General features: G+C 38.0%; 1 protein-coding gene across 1 annotated transcript in view; it reads left to right on the top strand.

The window, feature by feature from the left end:
- Positions 1 to 387: 387 nt before the first annotated feature.
- vwa8 (von Willebrand factor A domain containing 8) overlaps positions 388 to 21,856 on the top strand; it is a 146,785-nt gene continuing 125,316 nt past the window's right edge. The window contains exons 1-13 of the mRNA XM_055215439.2: positions 388 to 700; positions 2,023 to 2,100; positions 3,150 to 3,280; positions 3,411 to 3,521; positions 6,838 to 7,005; positions 8,812 to 9,026; positions 9,105 to 9,213; positions 9,526 to 9,630; positions 11,323 to 11,454; positions 12,203 to 12,337; positions 12,541 to 12,618; positions 18,200 to 18,360; positions 21,404 to 21,517. Of these exons, the coding sequence (XP_055071414.2) occupies positions 562 to 700; positions 2,023 to 2,100; positions 3,150 to 3,280; positions 3,411 to 3,521; positions 6,838 to 7,005; positions 8,812 to 9,026; positions 9,105 to 9,213; positions 9,526 to 9,630; positions 11,323 to 11,454; positions 12,203 to 12,337; positions 12,541 to 12,618; positions 18,200 to 18,360; positions 21,404 to 21,517 (1,676 nt within the window). The 5' untranslated portion in view covers positions 388 to 561. The remainder of the gene's footprint in view (positions 701 to 2,022; positions 2,101 to 3,149; positions 3,281 to 3,410; positions 3,522 to 6,837; positions 7,006 to 8,811; positions 9,027 to 9,104; positions 9,214 to 9,525; positions 9,631 to 11,322; positions 11,455 to 12,202; positions 12,338 to 12,540; positions 12,619 to 18,199; positions 18,361 to 21,403; positions 21,518 to 21,856) is intronic.

The following is a 21,856-nucleotide window of genomic DNA, read 5'->3' as shown; positions in this document are numbered from 1 at the left end:
AATTGTATATCAGCAGAGTTTGTTTACAGGTGCTTCTTCTTTTCTGATCCCTCAACTAAAGGCCCCTGGTTAATTCATTCCCCTTATTTATTTATTTATTGGTTATACAAATAAATAAATAAATCTAACAATCAACACATGCTAAAGTTTAGCCATTCATGAACATAGAAAACACAATCTTTGAAACAAAATCGAAAAGAAAACGTAACATTATTTTATTTGCAGGGTTATTTGTGTTATTAATGTAGCATGTTATCTTTTCTGTGTTATTGTGGCGTTGAATTTCTAGTTATTCCTAGAGTAAAATGCCTCTAATCAGGTTTTGTACGTTTTTCTATGGATCCTTAGTTCATGATCGGATCTTACAGTACAGCAGAGTTTTCCACACGGACGACTTTTTGGACGGACAGTTTCGTCCATCGCTAAATTGTCTCCGTCTAGAGCTGTACAGTGTACTGACAGCATGAAGACTTGTCAAATGAGCATGGTGAAATAACGCTGGATATATAATAAATATATCCTTTTAATTTGTATTCGAGTGGCACTTTTCACAGACTCAGGATGTATAGGCGTATCTTAGTCAAAGGCACAACAGCGGCTGTAGCCGCGAGAAGAATTCGTCATATATTAGGACCCCTGATGTCAAAAGAAGGTTGGAACTGCAGCGCTCATGAGGTCAAACTCCTCAACACCTCCTCAGGTACTGACTTTAACTCAAGTCTGGCTTTATATCATATGCTTAATACGAAGCCTTTAGTCAGGTGCAAAGCATGACATTGTTATGCAAGTTTGAATTTTATATATTGAGAAATCCAGTTTTTCTTTAAGCATTAAAAATAAACTATATTTTCCCTATATGATGATTATATTATGACCACCCCTATCTTAGAGCAATGAGCGCACCTGCCAAACAAACGATGGCACAGGTACAGTTCATTTATAGAACTGTATATATAGTACTCAGGACCAGCTTTTGGTCAATAGAGTATTTCGTGTCAGAATGGGAAAAGGTGACAAATTATCGGAGTTTAATAAAGGATAAATTGTGATGGCACAGCCTTGGAACTTCAATGCAGTTCATCCAGGCTATGGCACCTGGACAAACTGTTGGACACAGGCTGGGTGATGTTTCTTGGGACAGTTTAGGTCGCATTATCACATTTGCACCATCCCTGACAGCTGTCAGCTATTTAAACATTGTTGTCGACCAAGTGTACTCATTCATGGCAACTCCCTGCCAGTGATGGCCATTACCAACAGGGGAATGCGGCATGTCACACTGCTAGAATCATCAAGAAATGGTTCGAAGAGCATGATGGTAAATTTCTGTTATTCCCTTGGCCTCCAAATTCACCTGACATTAAGCAAACTGAACGGTGGTTTGACTTGGAAAAACAAGTTTGGGCTACATCACCATCACCCTGCAATATGCAGGAACTGAATGACCGGCTATTGACATGATAGTACCAGATACCCCAGGAAACCTGTGCCACATTATCAAATCAATGCTTCGCCATATAGCTGCTGTTTTGCAGGCTAAAGAAGGCCCTACAGGATATTAGGCAGGTGGTCATAATGTAATAGCTCATCGTCTTTGTGTATATATAAGTATATTTGAGAGTTTGGTTCCAAAACAAGATACTCTAAATATACTTTCAAATAATGATAAATTAGAAAAATTTTCAAAAATCTCATTTGTTGATTGTGCATTCCAACTAATATAAGTCAAACTGCAGTTGGTTTGTTTTGATTTAAGCCTTCATTACTACAAAAAAGTAGCACAATAAAACAGAATAAAAACATAATAACATAATAATAAACATGTTTTGATAAAAATAAGTTATCTCGTTTTGGAACCAAACTATTAATTTGTTCTATTTATATGTTTCACATTTCAAATATTACAATATTTTTTGTTCATTATGAAAGAGTTTTGCAAATGTAAAGTGACAATGCAATGCTAATTTGATTCTTTATGTTTTTTATTTTGTTTTGCTTTTTATTTGGACTTTTTCTTTACAGGTGACACAGTGAAGATTGGAGAGATTTTATATCAGCTCAAAACCCCCAGAAATCCAGAACTGGTGCCAGTAAATCATAGTATGTAATATTTGTTTTAAAATGTATTTTATGTAAATTACATCTTTCTGAAAATAAAAATTAGAAATAAGATTGACCTCATTAATATTTATTATTGATTATGCATACATTATTTTTTTAACTGTTGATTATGAATGTCACTACTTTAGATTACACAATATTAAAGCAGCTGGCATTCACCACAAAAAAAGTTACATTTTAAAGGCAATAAATATACTTTTTCAAAAGTTAATGAAATTAACAAAACATTTGTGTATGTTTATTGGCCAAAAGCATGTCATACAAAACATTACTTAGTGTATTGACGGTATAGACAAAACATTGATATCCTTCATTATTTACATGGAATGTGTATTCATCCGTTATCATTTTCCAACAAAGTATGAATGCATGGCTGTCGTATTTTAATGGATTTGCCATAGTAAATTATCCATTATAGTCTGATCCATTAAAATCTGTGTGTAAAATTAGCGCACATAATGGCCGTTTCTCAGTCTGAAGGCTGCAGCCTCCGGAGGTCACATATGCAGGTTGCATACGTCACCAAGCCTGGTTTATTTAAGTTAACCAAGCATTACATTCGCAAGTCATAAGCGTAATTTACATTAATTTACAATTAATTAAAGAATAGTGGTCAACTTTATAATTAATAAATTGATGAAGTATATAAATCTTGATGAAGTATACAGCCCAGAAATGCGACCTCCGGAGGCTGCAGCCTTCGGATTGAGAAACAACAGATTCACAAACAACTGATACATTTCTTCTTTAACAACTTATTTTGTGTCGAATCCTCCTTGTACAGATTAGCCACTAATCCAGTACTGCGTGAATTGTTTTTATATTGTGACCATTTACATTACGATGTAGTGTGTATGTCACTTCAGAGTCCCAATTTGCGGTGCGAATGCAAACGGATAATTGGTACTGGGGAGTATTTAGTTCTTGGGAAATCACCACAGCGGTGCGAAAGCCCCTTAAGTTTCCTTGATGCATGTTAGCAGACTTTGTCATTTTGTCATTTGGTATTAATTGATTTCCTTTTGCAGTATTGGAGGCTTTGCCACAAACGATCACCCAGCACCTTCGCTGGATAATGCAGAAAGACCTCCTTGGGCAGGATGTATTTCTTATTGGCCCTCCTGGTCCTCTCCGCCGTTCAATTGCCATGCAGTACCTGGTAAGTAAAGCATTACCACTCATACATCACATCAAATTATACCTCTAACACCTGCTGGACTACTGTAGAATACTGCAGACAATTTTACAAAATTATTCATTTTTTCACTGATTTGTTTCTTGTTTGATAGGAATTAACAAAGCGAGAAGTTGAATATGTTGCTCTCTCAAGAGACACTACTGAGACTGATCTCAAACAGCGCAGAGAAATCCGCTCAGGAACTGCTTTTTATGTGGACCAGGCAAGCAAACATTTTTCTCCATCATTAGTGCCCTTGCTATTGTTTTAAACATATAGATTGGTCTAAGGTCCAAGGAAATTGTTCTGTTTTGATTCTTTATAATACCAATTTTTGTAAAAAATACACCAGGGCACTTTCCCAGATTAAAATGCATGTTTGAGCTGCCTTACATTTTAAAGGGGTCATCATTTGAATTTTTTTTTTGGAAAATGTAAAATAAGTCTTTGGTGTCCCCAAAGTGCGTATGTGAAGTTTTAGATCAAAATACCCCAAAGATAATGTATTATAGCATGTTAAAATTGCCATCATGTAGGTGTGAGCAAAAATGTGCCGCTTTTGTGTGTGTCCCCTTTAAAATGCAAATGAGCGGATGAAATGCAAACATTGATCACATTGATGGTGGTTAAAAATTGAAACTCAATTTTGCTGTAAATATTTTTCTCTTTGCACTAAATTGCAGTGTCGTGGTTGGATAGTGCAGATTAACTCTTTCACCGCCAGCGTTTTTAAAAAAAGTTGCCAGCCAGCGCCAGCGTTTTTCATGATTTTCACCAAAGTTTAATGAAACATACAATATACCAAATGAAAGAACAGACCCTCTGCTTTCAAACAAAAAAACGTTTCATCCTACCTTCAGTGGTTCTTTTGTAATCAGCTTTTGAATATGGGTAGGTTTCTGCAAAAACACCACATTTTGAGCAAAAAGCAGAGATAATTCCATTTTTGTGACGAACTTTTCATAGAGATCCCATTTAGAGCGATCTTTAAAACAAACACGGACATGCAGCCAATGGCCATAGGGCAATACTTCCGGGTTTAAAAAGTTGCGGACGGAAAATCTGGTCATTGGCGGGGAAGCGTTTTCTCTTAATTGACGAGATATCTCGTCAATGGCGGTGAAAGAGTTAAGGGGCGGTATTGTTGTAATTGGACTTGCTACCTACGTCACAAAACAGGCAAATCTGAGCGAGAAAAATTTCATATTTTTATAATACTGGTGTACTTAATTCTCGCTGGTTGTTAGCAGGTGGTTATCACAGAAATAAGCCCCAACAGTGTTTATCATATTGAACTCTTGTATCATACTGAATGGGCTTATTTCGCGATAACAACCTGCTGCCTGTACATTATCACGCTTATTACATGGCTATTTTACCTCATAAGTAAGGTAAGGGACATTAAATATTGATTTGAAATATGTTATTTGCTCATTTTTAATGAATACAGACCTTCCGTGAGAAAAACACGTTTACTTTCTATTTTACAATAAGATTCGGTTCAAATATCACGAACACTATATTTGGTTTTATCATTTGTAAATATAATGTACCTGTCAAAATGATTTGCAGCATCCAGGGTTACCGTGTGTTATTAGTTTTGAGCGGTTGTTATCTGAAAAGAACGAACTTTGGAATGTTGCGACTGGCCAATCAGAATCAAGCATTTCAGAGTATAAGTGTAATGACCAAGAAGCATTTTTTGTGCCACTTTTATTGTTCTGGTAATAATTTAAACTCAACATTTCAAGTACATTTATTTATTACTTTGATAAGTAGTCAAATAGCAAGTGATTTTTCTAGTCATATAGAAGATCATCTTTAAGTAGCATCCTAAATGAAGATTAATTCTTGCAGCATTTGGCAAATCCCTTTCTTTCATCTGAAGTCCAGATGATCAGTTACGGTATATTCAAATGTTCAGCTTTTCTTTTTTTCCCTCTATTCTGCTGATATATCTGATGAATAGTTCACTCAGACCTCAAGTTTCATGTTACCATGGAAACCTCTACGGCTCTTCAGACCTGTTTAAATGGTACACAGGGTCTTAACCTTTTTGAATCAGAGTTATTAGCTCAGTCTATCTGATTGTATAGCATACTGATAATTAATTGTGTTTAAAGGAAATGGTTTATTCATTAGCTTTTGGTTTAGCCTTATGCAGCATATACTGTTGCTTCATGATGGATAGACAGCAAGCATGGGTGGATTGGTTGAAAGGTGGGATGCATGTGGGGGCTGGGTGTGAACTAGAACATCTCACTGCTCTCTTGGGCCCTGCGCTCATTTTCAGACCCATATAACAAGCTTTGTGTGTCACGCAAAATCATTCCCATTTAAGTAGCTTCCTCATGTGAATGGTGAATGATAAGGTATTCGTTTTTCTAACCCATTGTCCATTTTAGCCAATTCCATGTGTATGAGTATATTTATGGGAAAAGTGCGCAGTATTCACATTATTGCAAAGCCCTGAGCATGCAGCATTGATTGTTGTTATAACATAATTACTTCGGAAGTTATTTTTTAAATCAATCTTAACAAAATGCTTTGATAGGACGAGTAGGATGATGTTTGTTGATATCAGATGGTTTTGGGAGAGAATAATCTATTTCTCAAATATTTGTATTGCACAAATATTTGGACGCCCCTGAGTGCAAGATGAATTATCAATATTCTGAATGCTCTCGGCACATATGATACTTTCATCAAATATACATTCGCTTTAAATTCGCTTAATCCCGACCTCAGGTCATTCAGAAATACTGGTTTGTTGGCAAAATCCAGATAAAAAAATGCTCACACTGAAAAAAATAAAGGCTGCATTTGTTTAAAAATATAGTGCATCATTTTGCATGTTTCACATGGAATTTCGATTTTTGCAATTGCTTAAATTTTTACGTAAAACTTTTTAAAAAAGTTATGCACTATATTTTTAAGTAAATCCAGCGTATTATTTTTTCCAGTGCATTTAAAAAAAACATGTCAGACACACTTAGATGTTTTTGCATCTGGTCTCTTTTGGTGGAAAGTTTGAGGTCAAGCAGGTCAGGAGGAATTTACATTTTGCTGTCTCATTGATAAACACACTGGTGTGTGGTTTTAACTAGTCTTTCTAGTCTGCATCTCAGGCACTTTTAAGTAATTATATGATTCAATTATCTAGAATGGAAATAGGTCTTGAGATAAATTTGGACCATCTGGCTACATATTTATAGGCCCTGTTCCCACACATTTAGGCACGAATTTACATGTTAACCTAATTATATGGTGACTTGTTTTATGGTCACCAAAGTAACCCAGAATTTCCTGCTGTTCACGTCAATGCTGTTTGGTTTTTGTCCACATATGTGTGCATGGCTGCATCTTCATAACAGATGATCACTTGCTCCACCTTTGACACAACTTTTTTGTGTTTTGTTAAGCATTTTCTCTTTTATAGTTTTCTTGTCATATCACCACAAATTAAATTGAAATAAAATTCAGTGAAATATTCAGATCACTTTTTGAAAGGTGACTCTGTGTGTTCTGTTCGATTTCAGTGCGCTGTCCGAGCTGCAACTGAAGGACGGATTTTGGTTTTGGAGGGACTGGAGAAAGCGGAGAGGAATGTTCTCCCCGTTCTCAATAACCTGCTGGAGAATCGAGAGATGCAACTGGAAGATGGACGCTTTCTCATGTCCGCACAGCGCTATGACAAACTCCTGGAGGTACACCTTCAACCCTTTTTATATATCTAGAAGCACACTTTGTCAGTCACAGCTCTCTTCTGATTCTTAAAGATATTGGTGACACTTTTATCATATATACAGTGAGGAAAATAAGTATTTGAACATCCTGCTATTTTGCAAGTTCTCCCACGGAGGGGTCTGAAATTGTCATTGTAGGTGCATGTCCACTGTGAGAGACATAATCTAAAAAATCCAGAAATCACAATATATGATTTTTTAACTAATTATTTGTATGACACCGCTGCAAATAAGTATTTGAACACCTGTCTATCAGCTAGAATTCTGTCCCTCAAAGAACTGTTAGTCTGCCTTTAAAATGTCCACCTCTACTCCATTTATTGTCCTAAATTAGATGCAGCTGTTTGAGGTCATTAGCTGCATAAAGACACCGGTCCACACCATACAATCAGTAAGAATCCAACTACTAACATGGCCAAGACCAAAGAGCTGTCCAAAGATACTAGAGACAAAATTGTACACCTCCACAAGGCTTGAAAGGGCTACGGGGAAATTGCCAAGCAGCTTGGTGAAAAAAGGTCCACTGTTGGAGCAATCATTAGAGAATGGATGAAGCTAAACATGACTGTCAATCTCCCTCGGACTGGGGTTCCATGCAAGATCTCACCTTGTGGTGTCTCAATGATCCTAAGAAAGGTGAGAAATCAGGCCAGAACTACACGGGAGGAGCTGGTCAATGACCTAAAAAGAGCTGGGACCACCGTTTCCAAGGTTACCGTTGGTAATACACTAAGACGTCATGGTTTGAAATCATGCATGGCACAGAAGGTTCCCCTGCTTAAACCGGCACATGTCCAGGCCCGTCTTAAGTTTGCCATTGACCATTTGGATGATCCAGAGGAGTCATGAGAGAAAGTCATGTGGTCAAATGAGACCAAAATAGAACTTTTTGGTCATAATTCCACTAAACGTGTTTGGAGGAAGAAGAATGATGAGTACCATCCCACGAACACCATCCCTACTGTGAAGCATGGGGGTGGTAGTATCATGCTTTGAGGGTGTTTTTCTGCGCATTGGACAGGGCGACTGCACTGTATTAAGGAGAGGATGACCGGGGCCATGTATTGCGAGATTTTGGCGAACAACCTTCTTCCCTCAGTTAGAGCATTGAAGATGGGTTGAGGCTGGGTCTTCCAACATGATAATGACCTGAAGCACACAGCCAGGATAACCAAGGAGTGGCTCTTTAAGAAGCATATCAAGGTTGTGGCGTGGCCTAGCCAGTCTCCAGACCTAAACCCAATAGAAAATCTTTGGAGGGAACTCAAACTCTGTGTTTCTCAGTGACAGGCCAGAAACCTAACTGATCTAGAGAAGATCTGTGTGGAGGAGTGGACCAAAATCCCTCCTGCAGTGTGTGCAAACCTGGTGAAAAACTAGAGAAAACGTTTGACCTCTGTAATTGCAAACAAAGGCTACTGTACCAAATATTAACATTGACTTTCCCAGGTGTTCAAATACTTATTTGCAGCTGTATCATACAAATAAAAAAATCATACATTGTGATTTCTGGATTTTGCACCTACGATGACAATTTGAGACCCAAACACAAATCTTAACCATAACCTACTCCTTAAACTAGAAGGAAATGATTGATAAGAATGGTACACAAGTCTCCAACACAGTCCTAAGGCTTTCCATAACACTACACTAAATCAATCCTAAAATCTGGCCTCAGGAATATTGTTCCTGTGTCTATAAAGATGTTGACTCTTGGACATTTGGAGCTCTGCTAAATCAGGTTCACTTGTTATGTTGGTTTGATAGGAGCACACTAAAGAAGAGCTGAACGCGTGGAAGATCGTTCGGGTGAGTGAGGACTTTCGAGTCATTGCTCTCGGCCTGCCCGTCCCTCGATATAAGGGAAACCCGCTGGATCCACCGCTCCGCTCGCGTTTTCAGGCCAGAGACATCTACTACCTTCCCTTCAAGGATCAGCTTGAGCATCTGTATAACATTGGACCAAATGTGCCATCTGAAAAGTAGGACAGTTTTCAAAGATGGATTTGTTTTAGCCGCATGTTACAGTCTGCATGCTGAATATTGTTTGTCATTCTTAGGGTTTCCCAGCTCTTGTCTTGTGCCACTACTCTGTGCTCGCAAGAGTCCGCCAGCTTAAGCCTGCCTGACTTTCCATTGGACAACCTCCCATCGGCCCTCACAATTCTGGTGAATTTTAAGATTTTCATATAAAACTGGCAAAAATAAGTGTGTAATTTTGTGTTACTGATATTACAGAGTAGAGCAAATAAATGGCTGCTTTTAAAGCATATCCTATTGGTATATGCCATAATCACACTGTCTGTACTGTCAGTAAACCTCTTTTATATTTGCATCAATTTAATAAAAGTCACTTTTTTCTGAGAAAACTATTAGCAAACAAATTCAATTTTACTCTATATATTCATATTCAGATCCAAAATCTTTAAGGGATTCACAATTATAGTGTAACTATTTTTGAAGTTCAGTTGTACCTTGCAGAACCTGTTCCCCATGATGTCAGCGCAGCAGCTGGTCCAGAGGCTTTACCCATATGAGATCATGCTGGGAAAAGAGGGACGCACTGCGGTAGAGGGAGTCCTCAATGTAAGCACTCCTCTGTTTGTATTTCTTACCATTAAAGACAAATACAATCACAAAGCCTAGTGCATAAAGTAATATTCCATTTCATAAAAATAATTCTGATGTTTATGTCTTTCTTTGTTCAGTCGAGAAGAAATTACGTTTTTTTTTTAGGAAAACATTCCAGAATTTTTCTCAATTTGGTGGACCTCAACGGTTTACAGTTTCAATGAAGTTTCAAGGGCTCTAAACTATCCTAACGGAGGCATAAGGGTCTTATCTAGCAAAACGGTCATCATTTTTGCCAAAAGAAAAAAAGTACTTTTTAACTTGCACTAGCGCCAGCGTGACCTTACGTAATTACGTCGAACGTCACACATGACGTATGCGAAACTACCTCTCCAGTGTTTACAGGTGTGGAGAATAAGGAGCGTTGTTGTATGTGAAATGGTACCAATGAATGTCTTTTGTTTATTGTTTAAAATGGTCCGCAAGTTTTTTCTTTTTGGGGCGAAAATGATGATTATAAGACCCTTATGCCTCGGTTGGGATCGTTAAAAGCCCTTTGAAGCTGCATTGAAACTGTTGATGTCCACTAAAGTCCACTATATAGAGAAAAATCCTGCAATGTTTTCCTCAAAAAACTTAGTTTCTTCTCGACTGAACAAAGAGGGACATAAACATGTTGGATGACATGGGGGTGAGTATATTTTTGGATTTTTTTAATGAAATAATACAAATATGGAATATTCCTTTTAAGATCTGGGCTCTTCATTTGTTCAGATATTTTAATTATCTATTGATATATATGTTTGAATTTGCTCTTGGTTCTTAAAAGTGTGTTTTTTATATTACAGCAACATTTTATAGACTAAACAGTAAGGGTGTCCCGATTCTCCAAATCCTCAATTCAATTACATTTTCGATTTTAAAGTCACGATTCGATTCAATTCTCGATTTGTATGAAAAATGAAACTGCGGAGATCAGCTGCTTAAAGGAACAGTATGTAGGATTGTGGACAAAACTGGTATTGCAATCACAAAACTTGTGGCCAATACGCAAAATGACTACATAAATATCAGTTGAGGGCTGCAACTCCACTTTTTAAATGACAATATCCTGGCCAGACCACTGTTGTCAGTGATATAAGTATTTGAAATGAAAATTATTTCTTAATGTCTAGTGATTCCTACATACGGTTCCTTTAAGTTTTATCAATGAAAGGCTAAAAATAGCGCTGTACATCGTGTGTTCACGCCAGAAGTCAGAAAAGACATAAAACATTAGGCTTGTTCGACTTCATGCAGCGCCGCAAGAACCGACAGCCGGATGATGTCAAAGTACAGCAAGAATGATTCGAGAAATCATACGATGTCTAATTTCTTCTAGCTCTAGCGGTACTTTGACGTCATCCGGCTGTCGAACAAGCCTATTGTGTTCAGTACCTCAGATTAGATAAATGGGCGGAGAGAAGGCGGTCCGTGTGGCTGTTCAAACACATTCAACCACATTTTACACTACAAAATGTGACATGGGGCCGTGGCAGCATTGACGATTCCATTTTTTTATTCGAAGTTTGAGGTGTGACTTAATTTCAAACGATTTCAATTTAAAATCGAAATCGTAACACCCTTACTACACAGTCCTTCGTTATAAACAGATTCAAAATGTTTACTTAATGATCGTAAAAAATGGGGGACTCTCTGCTTTCTCAGAGATTTGAGTTGACTGATGGCAATAAGAAACCTCCTCCGACCTCAGTGGTGAATGTTGAACCTGTGAGAGGAGATCAGACAGGACAAGCGGCTGTCACACTTAAAATCACAGACAAGAACATCACCTTTCAGGTAAGGACATTTTGCCAATCAAAGTACAATTTTACAAGAAAATCTCTTTAAAGGGATACTCCAGCCAAATATCCAAATTACCCCATGATGTACTCACCCTCAAGCAATCCGAGATACATATGTCCATCATCCGTCAATCATGAAGTTATTTTAGTAAATGTTCTTGGGAGGGATCAGGGAACAACTTTGACTTTAAACCCCAAAAAAGTACATCCGGAAGCTAGTAATTATAGTTTATAAAGTTTGAAATATGAATATTTTTCTAATAAAATTGCATTAATTAGCTGCAGAAGACCCTTTTTAACCTTTTGGAGCCATGTTGATTATCTCTGTGAAGTATGGATGCACTTTTTAAAAACAGAAGTGGTTCCCTGATCCCTGTTTTCTATTGTTATTATAAAGATAGGCAGAGCAGGGACATTTACTAAAATAACTTCAAATCTGAAAGATGATGGACATATGTATCTTGGATGGCTTGAGGGTGTGTAAATCATGGGGTAATTTTGATATGTGGCTGGAGTATTGCTTTAAATATAATACTAAAATTGCATCTTAATTGATTGAGAACCTCAAGGTTGCCACAATCTAACAACCCAGGCACACCTTGAAGACTTTGCAATTTTTGGAAATGTGGATAAGTTGAGGATCAACAACATGTAGCTTGTAATATTCACTAGTTATTTTACAGATCTTTCCATGTGCCAGCGTATTTCATCCATCTAAAGAAAAGGTTGTGCTTTCTTCGCAGGTTCCTTCAGGAACACGTCCGATTCGCCCACCCGACGGCAGTCCCGGGTTCATCAGCACCCCCACCCATAACCGCCTGCTGGCTGAGATGATGCAGTCCCACCTCGTCAAAGACATTTGTCTGATCGGAGCCAAGGTACACAGATAGCTTTCTGTGGCCAACCTTTAAGACCAGGCCCTCTTTCAACTAGAGAGTTTATAAATCACAGTAGTTCACACATTTCATACTGCCTGTTAAGGTAATGCAGAAAGACCATCAGGATCGTCTATGGGTTGTGTGCGTCATGGATGTGTTTGATAGGGTCAACTGAACTATGAAATGTTTTTTGTTTTATCCAGGGTTGTGGCAAGTCTGTGATTGCTAAAGAGTTCGCTGAAATGCTGGGCTACAGTATCGAACCAATTATGCTTTATCAGGTAATTTCAAAACATCAGTATACTATAAAAATCAATGATGGTTATGTACATGGAATTCACTTAGACTTAAAACTTTGCAAGTTTTTGTGGTGGCATCAGTCTATATGTGTCGTCACTGAATCATTTCCCTGTTTCTTAAATTATAAGTCACAGCATTTATGGCTTAGGAAGTATGGGCTAAACTTATGGGGCAAACGGCGTAGTAAAGCAACTTCCTATGTGGAATGCTTACAAATTGCTCTCAAATTGGTCTTAAAGGTCACATATTATCAAAACTGAAATTTTGTGGCTTTTTTCATGATAACTGAGGTCTAGGGGCTATGTAAGTACCATATAAGTTTCAAAACAGTCACACCATGGAACTTTTTGGCCACTAGTGGGTGCTAGACATGTATTTTTCACTTATAGCGCCCCTAGAGGCCACAAGCGCCGCAGCACTGTCGCAAAGGAAAAGAAGACAACTCTTTAGGTCACAAAGTGTGCCTTCCAGCATGTCATATGAATATAATTTCATGGGTTTTATTTTATTTCATACGCCAAAAGATCGCGTAGCTCGCTTTTTCAAACCAGTTGTAATGGTGGTCGCTTGGTTAAAGTTTATATTAAAAAAAAATATTTCCTTAAAGGGGAATCGAACCCGGATCGGTCCATGACGCCACCACAGCGCCACAACGTAACGTGATATAAATCTCTCTCTAAACTCTCCAAGTAGCCTCCAGTAAAATTCACGTAAAAAAAAGAATTTTCAGGCACCAGACAGGACTTATATATGCAAGCAATTTAACATTACTTACTAGTACAAAAGAATGAGGGCCAAGTCAGCATCTGTCAGAAACGCCTCCGCTTTCTATAGTTCACACCAGCGAGCGAACGCTGGCCCAATATAATTGATCCCCGTCCTTCTTTTTATTCTGTCACTCTCCTGTTTTCTCTTTCTGGTCTCCTCCAACAAAACCTTGGGTTTCTTTTTCTTAGTTGCTGCTTCGGCCATGACAAAAACATCAGGAAAATAAATAGTTGCGCTCTCACGTCCGAATTTAAGGAAGTGACGTATGCCGTAAAGCAGATTTTTGTAGTTTTTTGTTTTGTGCTCGGGTTACTACCCGAAACCCCAAGTTTAAAAGTAAGAGTAAAAGCGATACAGACCCCGTCAGGCTATGGTAGACTTGTCATTTAACCTATTTTAAGTCGATGTACCATCACAAGGGTCTTGAAAATATATTATGAAGGTTGAAAAACTACAAAGTGTCACTTTAAGAGTCAAATGCACACGGCCTGCTTGAAGTAGCTGTGAGTTAAAACGGTCGTTTTGTACTTCCGTAAAGTCGCTATGTCACGAATGCACAGTCGCCACCTTCAGTCTCCACCCCGAGCACTGTCCACCACCCCACCCCCTTTTTGCAAAACAAACCCCTAAGGAATATCACACCATGTGAGAAAATGCTGTTCAATTAGTGGATGTCAGAAAACTAAATCATTGCACAGGCTTCTGAACAACATTAATATACGCGAACAATGTCTAATGTTCATTTATTCAGAAATTTGTCAACAATTAGTTTGACTTTAGCCATGTGTTATAAACATTTCACAAGTGACTGCTTCAGCGTGGCAGTTCAATGCTGGTTTCTCCAAGAATCTACTCTGCCCTACAAACGCTAAGTGCAGTAACTACGCAAACACGGAAACCGAGAAAAAAGCCCTTAAAGTTTTTTACACCAGCCAAACATGTTACTGCAATTTTGGCACACACGTTTCTCTGAAATGGGACAAAATTGAAGCAGGAGACTTTGTCACAAGACACACCAGATCCCATTTCAACCCTTAACTCAATTTTGACCAAATGCGTAGTTACTGCGCTTTGGCTTTGTAGGGCAGTACTAATCAAAGATGTTGCTGTCCTTACTTTACTAGATCCGACCCTAAAGCGTAACTAAACCCCTGTTCAGCCTGACTCCACCCACTGGCAATATTTGAAAAATGCAAGAAAAGTGGCCAGACCCCAACGGAGAACGAGGGGATGAACTGAGCTCGTACCAAGGGTGTGGTGAGATCGTAACAAGGGCGTGTTGAGCTTGAACCTGCTTACGTAGGGTCGTACCACTTACGTCACGCGGTACCGCAACATTCAATATGAAAATTCAACTGCAGTAGCCACCATTCAACCTGAAGAGGGCAGCACTTAGACATTTTTACACCATATATTGTAGCATTGAAACACTTTATACCCAAATGTCAAAAAAGTTACTCAAATCAATGAACAGCACTAATAAAGCATCATTCTTACAGATCATTCAACCCTATATCACGAAATTGCGTGACTATTTCACGCATGGACCAGTGTGAAAATGTCACGCTTTGCCGCGTTTGAGCGTGAGCATGTCACGCTTTTCTGTTTGTGTCAATGTCACGTATTGGTTACTCAACTTTTTTGTCCTATTTTCAAACCATTGTCGCCTCGGTAAGTCAAATTAGTCAGGTCATCTTTATATGTTGTTACACGTATTCGGTTTGCTTCCTCAACCCCTCATTATTCCTTTTTTCTGTTTAGATATCTAAAAGTACCCCCGTCAGCATGATTTTGTGTTTGCTCAGTTGTGTGCCTCTGCAGGTGCACCATGAGGTTTCTAAACCAGTGTTTGGGTTTGATGGGTAAAGCTTAGCGCTGTGTTGGACTTCAGTACACAGAGCCAGAGGTTACTCACCACAGGGGTCACACATTTCCTTGTGTTTTCCATCGTTGTTTTTAATATTTGCAATTCTTGCGAGACCACACAAAATATTTCGGAGCTTGAATCCTTAAATAGCCGTGTCTTCTGTGTGATCTCGGCTCTGTTCTATTTTAGGATTTGAATCTTACGCTGTACTGGATCTCCCCCAGTTTCATTAAATGCTTTGGCCCCATTCTTCTGTCAGAACACTGCGTCTCTCTTCCAAAAACTCATGAAGGCGCATAAAAGCTTTTCTAAAAGAAGAATGATTACGCTGTCTATTATAAACTTTATTTAGGCCAAATTTTAACGCGGCGGCGGACCATGTTTGCTTGGCAAGAAAGCAATCCCAGAATGCATTGCCATTAAGCCAAGATAAAAACTATTGATTTTAAATGTAGTAGAGTCAATACCAAATAGTATTGATTAAAGCAGATGTTAAATCAAATTACAACTGGATTGTTTTGTCTTTTGTTTTAAACATACACCTTGTATGGCACAACCTTCTTCTCTTCACCCATTGAACATCCCCATTAATAAAGTAAAAAAAGTGATGTGATGTCCTTATTGTGATGTCCTGTTAAGGATTTAGACATCATTTAACATAACAACCAGTGCTTGCTAACACTTTTCAACTCAAAATTTGGAGAGTTCCAGATGCTTTTCACACCCGCTGAGTGTCCCGTTAGCATCTGGGCACGATCACAACATTCTTGAGTTTTGATGCACACCAGACAGCCTGTGAAAAGCCACTCAGTGTTGAGATGAAACGTTAGCGCTGCAGGTAGGAAAATGCCTGTGTGTGTGTGTTAATGCTGGAATGCAGGGAATTCTGTTGGCTCAGTTAGGAGAGAGCAGGAAAAGGAAGCTGCTTGTGCATCACGCTTAAGCTATTTTTGCCTTTTGAGAGTAAGAGGTCACAACGTGTGGGGAAAAGAGGAATTTTGAAGCGCGCTTCATCTTGATAGACCGCTGAAGCCCTTTTATGATCTTATACAGGCCATGGCTCATCCCTGATGACATTGAGTGCTTTTTAGTGGAGTGTTTTGGAAAAAACACTACGTCATAGACCAGAATAAGAGTCGGTTTTATTGCCAAGCAATAATTTTGCTTTGCCCTGTGTTTCCTCTTGTTGATATTTTTGATCGCTCCGTGTAAATACACCTACCTTTCTTTCTTTCCTTAAAAAGTGAATAAGAATGGTCTTAGTGAAAAGTTCACCTTAGAAAACATTATTGCAGTAAAGATTTTAATTATAAAAACAATTCGGTATCACAAAAATTAAACATAAACTACCGTTTTGTAACATTTAACTGAAATGTTAACAATGGTCTTAATAATCTTTTTATTTGAAAGTGTATGGTTAAATGCTAGAAATTACTTTCATAGACAAAAATATAGCTGTGCCAAACAGATTAATTTCTGTTATTAGAAACTAAAATTTTATTTAAAAAATATTAATAGTTGACTTCAATTGAATATTAAAGAAAAAGCAGCTAGTAAAAGCCCAGAATAAATGTGTTACTTCAATATTTTTTACAAATTCATCCTAAGATGAACCTTCAAGAAGCTTGTTGATAAAATGAGTACAGTTTTGCAATTTCTTGGTCAAAGGGTGACTGTATTTCAGATGATAAAATATAACAGTTTCTATTTATTTTCGACTCTAGTCACAACATAATTTCCACAGTTACATTTGTGTTATGCCATAGTTTGTATGATTTTATTATTATTCTGTAATTTGGAAAAAAATATAAATAAAAAATGAGTGAGAGGTTCAAAACTTTTAACTGGTAGTGTAATTGTGTCCCTACCATGCGCAAAAAATAGAAATTAATTATTTTTTTGTATTTTATTGCTTTATATGCTGAAAATCTCAGTAACACTTTCTATGAAGTCCATGCTTATAATGAATTATGGCCCTGTTTATAATTATTTCTAGTTATACCACGAGTCTGTTGAATGCTTTATTCTGATTGGCTGAGAAATGTTCCGTGGGTATGCATACATTTCTGATAACCGCACACCTAACTTGTCAAATGTCTTAAAAATAGGCACCAGAGCAATGTTTGTGGTAACCGCTGGATAAGAGGAATAATTGACTCCTTTGAATTATTTGAAAATAATGCACACCCGCGGTATATTGCACCTTAGGTGTGCATTATTTTCTTACAATTCAATGGCCTGCCTTCAATTATTCCTTACATAATTATTACTATTCTATAAAGACACAACAACACCTATACTCCATTATAAGAACAGTTATAGTTATATTTATAATATTTTTTATTATTACTTATAAGTGATGCATTTGCTTTTTTATGCTCATAATCCATTACACACTGATTTATCAGTTTTATACTTTCATGACTGTATTCGTAAAGATGCAGCCTCATTTCAACATACTTTTGGGACATACTAATTATTGTCCCAATACTATTAAAGCAACACTATGTAGTTTTTTGACCTTTAAATAATGTCTCTAAAATTATTTCAGTGATAGAACAACTTTTAACTAGACAAATTGTACTGTTGCTGCAACCTGAGCAGCCTCCTAGCTGCTACAAGTACACTCTGAAAGTGGTGGTGGAGGGTAGAGCACACCGCCCCCGCCCCTCCCCTGCCTGCAGAAGAGTGTCTGATACCAGGCACTGTTGCGCTTTTCAACCACATGGGGGAGCTGTAAGTCATTTTTACATGCAAACTACATAGTGTTGCTTTAAGAACGAATAGTGGGCGAATTAGGATGCACGATAGCTGATTTGCTCTGTCCACACATGCTTCTGTCCACCATAGACATTTTCTCTCTATGTCGGCACACAATTGCATATACAAAATAACAGCTGTAGCCTTTGTGTGTATGTATGTGACAGGACATGACAGCTAGGGACCTCCTCCAGCAGAGGTACACTCTTCCTAATGGAGATACAGCCTGGAGGGCTTCCCCCCTGGTCACTGCTGCTCAGGAGGGCAAATTGGTATTACTGGACGGCATCCACCGTGTGAACCTGGGCACTCTTGCTGTGCTTTCCAGGTTAGTTTTAACTCGTATTGCACTGAGCTTAACCTGTATCTGAAGGCATTTCTTCATAAAGGCCTGTTCACATTAAATGTATACCATGCTAACCAATCAGACTTTCCCTTCCCCTTTCATACAAGTGCTCCATTTCCTTCTTTAATTGTCTCTGCTGGTACACAATGTGATGCCAACAGAAACCTCCATCTTTTGTGTGAGGACTGTGAGCACTTGTCATAAGGCCACGGCTACGACAGACTTGATTTTTAAGCAAAACAATGAACCTCTTGCCATATATACATAACAAAGTTTTAGGAGTGACAGTCTCATTTAAATATGAAAGTGTTAGTTACTTGCTGTTCTGGTTAGGTTCTGTACATGCTATAAATGAAATACAGATATGCTTGAACTGTAAAAAACTAAACTTTGTGTTTACAGAACAGAATTCATTTATTTGAGGAGTGGCAACAGCATTTCGCTGCAGCGTGCACTGTTACAGTTTTTATTGTATATATGAGTTACTGTAATTGCCCCATTACAGTACCATAACTGTACATGTTTTTTACAGTATTATGCCTTTACCGCAGTTCCATTTTACAGTATAATACCCTTACTGTAACCTATTTTTAAAAACCCAGGTCGCCCATGTCATTGGTCCGTAACACTACCACAGAGTCACTTAATAAAAGTTACTCGCTATACTCCCCAAGTAGCCTCTTCTGTCACTCTCCCGACATGCCGAGGAGCGAAATCTTGGCGTCACTAGTGTTTTGAAGTCTTCAGGTCAAATTCAAATATGACGGTCAAGCATTTATAAATAATCCCTTTCTTGTTTCTGTCTACAATTCTCAATAAATTATTTACACTGCTGAAAAACAATTCACATTTTGAAATTTGCTTCACTGCTAAATGCATAACAAATAATATGTATTTCATTTCGTTGATATATTTTATTTTTCCATTTTATATGCTTTTATAACACTGTTTTATTCAACTACAGTAACACTACTGCTGTTGTTTTACAGCAGTCTACCGCAAATTCAAAACATACAGTAAATCACTGTAAATTAAATGTTAATACCCATAATGCAAAGCATATTACAGTAATGAACTGGAAAAGAAAATTATGGTATTTTACTGGCCATTTTATGGTAAGTAACTGTAGAAATTACAATTAAGTCTAACAGTGTGTACACTTTGCTATGAACTCTTTCACACCCAGTGTACAAAATATGAATACTTTGATGATCCACCTTTTTATTAAACTGTAGATCGAAGGTTAGAGGTCAGCAAAATACAAATATTTGAACGGTTGGTTCACTTAAAATGACAAATACTGTCATTATTTACTCACTCGTAGGTAGTGTGCACACCAAAGCATTTACGCCGGTGGCCAGGGTATGTTTTCAGTTGTTTCTGATGGAAGCGCAGCATTTTTCAAAAAAGCCACTAGCTATGGATTTTGTCCACCCTAAAGTCCAATTTATAGTTGTGCGTAAGGTCTATGCCATAGCTACGCCGTAGGTAATCCGTAGCCTCTGCGTAGCCTGAGTTGCACCTCGCCAATTTTTTAACAGCGCGTCAGTTATACGCGAACCACAAGCGCTGTGATTGGTCCACTAGAACCTCTCTCGTCAGGTAAAAAACTGTGCCATAGGTATTTCCGTTTGCTACGGTGAGAACAAAGATGGATCAAGTGAAGGAGTGATTTAACTCAAACTGAAACATTAGTCGCTGTTTATTTACTTCCATCACTGCTGGTCATCTCAAAACATACACAAGTTGCTGTTTCTTCTTTGTTTGTGGGTTAAACTTGCCAAGCTGCTTCTTCATTAACGGTCACGCTGCTACTGTGGTAACACGCGTGGATACTGCCAACCAGCGGTCTGCATGTATGTTTGCCCTTCGACGCAGATGACGACGCAAAAGTATGAATGAAAACCGACACGTAACCTACGACTTGGGACCTACGCCCTACTATAATGAGCCTTTAAGTTCCGGCGTTCTGCGTTTTTTCTTTGGGTGAATTTCACTCTCACTCGGCCGTCTAATCACAGTAAAGGAAGTGCAGGACAAATATCACAACAACCAATCGGCGCATCATTCAACGACTGATAAACAAAGCAGAAGTATTATAGCAGTCAAAGTGCTCAGCTGAATAAAGGCAGTTTTCAACCGGGTTTAAAAGCTTTGGTGTGCACGCCCCCTTATGTAATTTACACCCAATCTGGCTTTTTTATTATTTGAAACCAATTTAATTTTGGTTTTCTGCTACATCCCATGCTTTAAAATCATTTAAAAGCTTCGTAACATATGTAACAGTGTATATTCCAGTTTAATTTAATTTTTAATTGAATTAAAGGAATAGTCCCACAGAAAAATTTAAAGTAGCCCACAAAAAAGAAAATGTAAACATAAATGCGAGTCTGATGGCTTGTCATCACCATGTTGAAACACGCAGTCACAAGACACATAACCAATGATTTAAAAACGCTCAAAATACAAATTGTTTGCTCTCACAAATGTAGTTTCACTTCAGAAGTCATATATTAACCCACCGGAGTTGTTTGAATATCTTTTTTTCTGATGGTGGATGGGCGTCGAAAAAACAGGCACTGTTCAATGCCATTACATAGCTATGAAGAGCCAGGATATTATTTAATATACAGTGCCCTCCATAAGTATTGGAACAGAGGCACATTTTGTGTTATTTTAGCTATTTACCAAAATGTATTCCAATTACAGTCATATTATGACTATTGGCTTACAGTGCACACTCTCAGCTTTATTTTGAGGCTATTCACATCCAAATGGGCTAAAGGATTTAGGAATTACAGACGTTTAATATGGAGCTCCCCCTTTTTAAAGGGGTCAAAAGTAATGGGACAGTTGACTTAAAACCTGTTATATCTATTAAATATGAGCTAATTTTGGGTAAACTATTTCTTTAACCCCTTAAAATATTTAATTAGTAACAGTATTTTTGGTTACTTTAAACTTAGCAAACACACAGGCTGTAGTGGTTGATTTGCTGGGTCATTAATCTGATCTACTGTTTCAGGTTGCTCCATGACAGAGAGTTGAACCTGTATGATGGTACTCGACTCTTAAGGTGGGACCGTTACCAAACACTAAAGGATGAGCTGCAGCTCAGCGACCAGGATTTGCAGGACAGGTAATGATCTGATCAGGTTTGCTCCCAAATGCATTGCTTGATAATTATTACATTTCCATTATCATTAAAAAACAGAGGAAAACATGTTGTGATCTTAAAAACTGCAATACTTTTTTTGGGCAAATCACACATATCGCCTTCTGTCTGATGCTGGTGAAATATTTTGCTGTCCATTCTGTTTTAAACACGCAACATTTAGGGCCCTATTTTAACGATCTGAAACGCAAGTCCGAAGCGCAAAGCGCAAGTGACTTTGTGGGCGGATCTTGGGCGCTGTTGCTATTTTCCCGGCGGGAGAAATAAGTCTTGCGCCGGGCGCAAATCAATAAGGGGTTGGTC

Source organism: Misgurnus anguillicaudatus, chromosome 17 (assembly GCF_027580225.2).
Source record: "Misgurnus anguillicaudatus chromosome 17, ASM2758022v2, whole genome shotgun sequence".
Lineage (NCBI taxonomy): Eukaryota > Metazoa > Chordata > Actinopteri > Cypriniformes > Cobitidae > Misgurnus > Misgurnus anguillicaudatus.
Note: the sequence above shows the minus strand (reverse complement) of the source record. Positions and strands in the feature narration are given on the sequence as shown.